This window comes from Lissotriton vulgaris, chromosome 3_1 (genome assembly GCF_964263255.1).
Source record: "Lissotriton vulgaris chromosome 3_1, aLisVul1.2, whole genome shotgun sequence".
Taxonomy (NCBI): Eukaryota; Metazoa; Chordata; class Amphibia; order Caudata; family Salamandridae; genus Lissotriton; species Lissotriton vulgaris.
Window position 1 is genome coordinate 29,356,716 of NC_141689.1, and position 6,044 is coordinate 29,362,759.

At 41.1% G+C, this 6,044-nt stretch overlaps 1 protein-coding gene across 1 annotated transcript; it reads left to right on the forward strand.

The window, feature by feature from the left end:
• The first annotated feature begins 3,611 nt into the window (after positions 1–3,611).
• LOC147725859 (vomeronasal type-2 receptor 26-like) lies at positions 3,612–4,559 on the forward strand. Its single transcript, XM_086963378.1, has one exon. The coding sequence runs from the start codon at positions 3,612–3,614 to the stop codon at positions 4,557–4,559; it is 948 nt and encodes a 315-aa protein (XP_086819504.1).
• The last annotated feature ends 1,485 nt before the right edge of the window (positions 4,560–6,044 follow it).

A 6,044-nucleotide genomic window follows, 5' to 3' on the forward strand; every position in this document is an offset into this window, starting at 1 on the left:
CCCCATCAGCCTTCCAACATTTTATCAACAACGTACTGTGAGAATTTATAGACCAATGTGCAAATGTTTACATTGACGACATCCTAATCTACTCAGATGATACCCAGAAACATGAGAAACAAGTAAGAGAAATTTTGCAGAGGCTACGAGAAAATCAACTTTGTAAAACTAGAGAAATGTGCCTTTGGTGTCTCAGAGGTAGAATTTTGGGGATTCGTCCTTTCACCAACTGGCATGAACATGGATGAACGTAAGATTCAAGCAATGGTCGATTGGAAATCTCCCACCAGTATAAAAGAAGTACAGAGCTTTATTGGTTTCGCAAACTTTTACAGGAGATTTATTGAAGAGTTCTCTGAAAAGATCCTGCCCTTAACTAAGTTATTACGGAAGGGTGTGAAATTTGAATGGACCCAAGATGTAGAAGAGGCATTTAAATTGTTGAAGAGAAGTTTTACTTCGGCTCCAGTGCTGTTGCATGCTGATCTATCTCAGCCATTTTATTTGGAAACAGATGCTTCCGATCAGGCTATAGGTGGAGTTCTATCTCAGTTACACAGAGAAACTGGCCAATTACACCCAATCGCTTACAGGTCCAGAAAACTAACGTCTGCAGAACAGAATTATACAATTACGGAGAAAGAACTGCTAGCGATAAAGGATGCTTTCAAGGAGTGGCAACACTATTTGATGGGAGCCAGGCATCAAATGACAGTCTTTACAGATCATAGAAATCTCAAGTTTTTCAAATATGCCAAAACTTTAACGCCGAGACAGTCGAGATGGTCACTGTATTTTGCAGATTATGATTTTGTGATCACTTACAGACCTGGAGCGCAAAATGGAAAAGCGGATGCCCTGTCCCAAATCGGCACGGAGGAGAAGAAATGTTTGGAAGAAAGTCAAAACATCATACCAACTTCAAGAATTATTGGTGCCACTTCATTAGTTACCTTTGGAGAACAGATATCACAAGTCATGAGTTTTGAAGAAATACAGAAATGGGTAAATGAAGAAGAAGGAAGAGAAGTTCGGAATCAACTACCTTATCACCAGGGAGCCTTGCACATACCAACTAAGGAATTGCAGAATCAAGTGCTAAATAAATGTCATGATAGCCTCTTGGCAGGCCATAAAGGAGAAAATAAAACCAAAGAATTAGTTAAAAGACACTATTGGTGGCCGCATATGAACACTGATATTGAGAACTATGTGAAGACTTGCGAGATCAGCGCAAAGGGAAATTCAGAAAGACGAGCACAAAAAGGGGTGTTACAACCAATTCCCACCCCGTCCCTTTCCTAGTCCCATGCGTCGCTTTTTTCTCTACCTAGGTTCAGTATATTTTTAGACCCTTTCCTTTCCCCTCATTTTTTTCCCGTTCCGTCTTTCCTACAATCTCTTTCCCCAAGATCTACAGCCACAGAGTTGAGGATTACCGGAGTCGCATTTAGCCTTCAGCACCTTTGGAGTTTGTGAGCATTGCCAGCTGGAGTCAGTGTGTACAGTTTCCTGAAAAGAAGAGATTAAGAAGATACAGATAAGTGACTGAGTGGACTAGCATTGAACTTCTACAGTTAGGAGTAAATAGTAAACTACAATTGTTAAACTGGTGACAAGATAAATATAAGGAAAAAGACAGAACTTACCTGGTAGTAGGTTTTCCCCTTCAGCGAAACCTGCAAAACAAAGAAGGAGTATTAGATATATAACTAGGAGATGTATGAATAAAAAAGACAATGCTTCAGTTCATAATAGAAGGTTAAAGTAGGAGCAGTAATAAAGAATAGATAGATATTTCAAGAAGAGAAAACAAGGTTAACATACATATAAACTGTGTTTACAGATACGTTCTAGAGAGAGCGAAGATAACAGGAAAAGACAGAAGAGTAGCACTAGTTCTGCAATGTGTGGTAAGATCTAGAAAGAAACCATTAATAGATAAAGTAGCTAAGAAAGGAAATGTGTTGATGTCTTATCTTTCCATGCATTAGGATTCCAAGAGATTCGTCAGACAATAGACGAGGCCTAGGAAGCCAAGCAAGAACATTCTGGAGCAGTCTCTTCTTTGTTTGTTATTTTCTCCATTTCCCCCTTCCCCCTTTGAGGTTCTCGTGAGTCAGGTTTTACATAACATACTCTCAGTACTTTGGAGGTGGAGTCGGGAAAAAGGCAACAATCTGTTCCTGTGCAAGTCGTGGTAAGAGTTCACTTATAGTCTCTGACAGCCAGCTGCTTCCTTCACCCTTTCCGCAATGCACTCCTTTGCCCTTTTCCTGAGGTCATACCAGCTCTTGTTAAGATCGTCAATGCTGCGGTGCGTGACTCCTACCGATTTTACCCTCTCCTTGATGCGCAGCCAGATCCCGCGCTTCTCAGCTTTGGGCATCTTGAGTGACAACTTTACAAAAAGCTTGTCATGCTTGCTGCTCACCCCCACTATCAAATGTTCCAGTTCCCAATCTGAGAACTTTCTATTCCTCTTTCTGGGCGTGCCTGATGTTTGGGATGCATTCCTCTCCATCCTGGATTGCTGTGGTGTGGCTGTGTTGTGAGGGTGAAGTCTCTCAGCTCAGCTACTGTGCTCTGCCTCTTCCTCTGAGCTCCTCAGGGCACTGAATGACTTCCTGGTTGTGATGTCATCAGCCTGCTTCCAATGCAATCCGTTTTTTACGAATTTTCTAATACCGAAATCGCTAATACCGGATTCGGTAATAGCTAATTCGGTAATTGCTATTCTTTATTTTGAGGACTCGCTATCATGTTTTCGGTGTTTCTTAGAGATTTTTACCAAATCACTAATAAATACCGAATCTGTTGATGCATCCCGAAAAACAAATCCTTATTTGCCATTCCTTATTTATCGCTAATAAGTACTTGTTTTTCTGAATTTTGATGCATGGGCTCCTTAGTGCGCAGTTGCGACCCGTTAGAAATGAAAGCCATCACTAAGATTTTGGCCTGCTGGGGTCAGCCGATCACCATGTTTGTGATTAATAAACAAAATAAAACAAACTTTAAAAAAATTTGAATGTTTTCCGTTAAGGTAAATGAGATTAGTTTCAAAAGAAAACAATTACATTTTTAACCTTCACTTTTTAAAAGTAAGCAGTGGTCCATGTTTGTGAATGGGATACCACCTCCGTCAAGGAGGTGGTAAAATATAAATGTATTCTGACAGGAAGTCGGTTGCAAGACATTAATTCCAACCATTGAGAGTCAATATCATTATTAGCTCCTTCTAAATACTGGATTGCAAACCAAAAATATGATTCTGTAGAATCGCAGTTTGGTGTTTGTACATAAGAAACGCATTTTATGGTCCAAACAACCTGATTCTATGAATTGGGCAGAGTGCTACCTAAACAATGCTTCATACATCTGGTCCCAAGTTCTTTACTGAATATTTATTTTAGTAGTTTCTTTGTACACTAAATGACCGAATGTGCTTTACAGTTCAAGAGAGTCTATAGCTGTTTCAGGGGAAAACTTTTAGAGCATTTTTTATCAAATGTAAACTTCAGTTTTATGTGTGCTGTGTTATGTGGATAAACTATATGGAATATTTATTTCTTTAACTTAATTGTCTTCTTATGTTTTACATTTCAGACATGGAAAATTGTGTAAAATGCCAAGAGGGCCAATGGCCCACTGATAGAAAGGATGGTTGTATCCAGAAAGCCATTGTTTACCTCTCTTACGGTGATTTTCTCGGAGCAGTGTTGGCATCTGTATCTGTTGTACTATCCATGTCCACAGCTTGTGTGTTGGGAATCTTTCTCAGATATCGGGATACTCCAATAGTAAAGGCCAATAACAAGGATCTCAGCTACACTCTCCTTGTTTCTCTTCTGCTGGCCTTCCTCACCTCTCTTCTATTCATTGGACGCCCTGTCCGATTGACATGTTTGATCCAACAAGCTGCATTTGGCATTATTTTCACTGTTTCTGTATCTTGTGTATTGGTGAAAACCATCACTGTGGTGATTGCCTTCAATGCCATCAAGCCAGGTAGCAGGTTAAGCAGATGGCTGGGATCTCAGGTGTCTGCATCACTGGTCCTCGTGTGCACACTGGGGGCAGGAGTAATTTGTCTCATTAGGCTGCTCACTTATCCTCCTCATCCAGCCACTGACACTCAGTCTGAAATTGGAAAGGTGATCCTACAGTGTGACAACGGTTCTATCACTGGTTTCTATGGGATGCTTTCTTACATGGGTCTGCTGGCCTTTGCCAGCTTTATTGTGGCCTTCCTCGCCAGGAACCTTCCTGATAGATTCAATGAGGCCAAGCTCATCACTTTCAGCATGCTGGTGTTCTGCAGCGTCTGGGTGTCCTTCCTTCCAGCCTACCTTAGCACTAAGGGTAGATACATGGTGGCCGTGGAGATCTTTGCCATCTTGGCTTCCAGTGCTGGACTGCTGGGCTGTATATTCATTCCCAAGTGTTACATCATTCTGTTCAGACCAGATATCAACAAAAGATGCATTTGGAAGACTGCGTTTCTATCTTTTCAATTTGAAAATATTATTGTTTTAAAAGGGATCATTTACTCTTAACCCAAACATGTTAAAGGGCTCAGCACAAGGTCTCATAGTGTAACTAAAAGTTATCAACAAAAGTAAGTTACAAGTGTTGCCAAGTAATTATGTACCAAGAAATAAATTACCTTTTTAACATTTTGTTGTCAGTCCCTGACTTCCACATTTGCAAAGTACAATCCTTTCCTGTACATGTATCCACTTTACAATGTCTGTTAAACATTTATTATCTGTGATTTTCATTTATGTCTGTTTCTGGGATGTATGATATTTTACAAGGTATAGCCCACCTGTCTAAATTTAGGATTAATGATATTTAGTAAATCAGTCCAGGAGAAGACAGTTCAATATTAACGGCTTACCATTCATCAGAGGTAATACTAAAAGGAAACAGACTGGGATTCTGTGCGCTTAAACCCCTTGGTAGAGTATGCATATTGTTTTTATTTCTTCGCCAAACTGGTGGCTTTTTACAGGCACCACAGTTGTCAACGCAGCTCTACGTAGACTTCATCTGAGACCTTACGGCACACCAATGCAAAGCACCCATTTTAATTGGCCAACCCAGCTAGGGAACACAATTTCAAGACTCTACAAAGAAAGTTCTATGGTGCACGCTCAGATGTTTGTGATAGTCACATCGGATTGCAATCAAACCTGTATACCTGTAACATTTGCAAACGTCTTCTTCCTCAGCCTGGGCCCTGAAAATGACTCAATGGGGGACCATATATCTTTGGTTTGGGATTTCACCAGTATTAACTCCCAGTTGGCAGTTAACTGTTCTTGACAGTAGGTGCATTCCAAAACCCTAACCATCTGCGGCATAGGATGCTGAACCCAACACATCGCCACTTGGCTCTTTACCAGAAAAAGGTGGATTGCTATCAATGTGTGTACATATGTGAGGACCTACTCCACGTACCCCAATAGCTCTATGTGCTGTAAATGGTAAGGTGTGTCAGCAGTGATTACCTCAAGTGCATCACATTCATTGACCCAGAAGTTCTGCACTCCAGGACAGTCCCATGCCAGCTGTAAAAATTAAATGCAGGGCACCACACAGTGATCACAGTGTGCATTCTCAATCAGGCCAATTCTGTGCATCTTTTACGGGGTGCAGTACAAACTATGTAAATATTTTACATGCTCTAACTGCAGTCTGTAATTAGGGGAGAGCACCCAGGATTGTGTGTAATCACTAGGTCTGCTATCCACATCTGCTGGCCGCTTGGGACACATATTGGCATAGTCTTCTGAAGTCTTGTGACATGCCTCCTGAACCTAAAATGTAGATAGGGTTGCTGGGAAAGAGTTGTGAATTGACTGAACTGCAGCATATAGTTGATTATTTGTGAACTTGTGTAGCAGACTCACATCAGAGATCTGCAGGGCCTGTTGAGGTGCAATGAAGTTGCCATCTGGGTACACCCATGGGAGTCAGCAACAGATTGCTCAACCAGTTACGGGTTCATTCCTATGTCACTGGTGCAAGCCACAGTG

What these genes read in the sequence shown, in the direction of transcription:
- LOC147725859 (XM_086963378.1), top strand. Translation starts at nt 3,612, where the DNA reads ATGGAAAATTGTGTAAAATGCCAAGAGGGCCAATGGCCCACTGATAGA.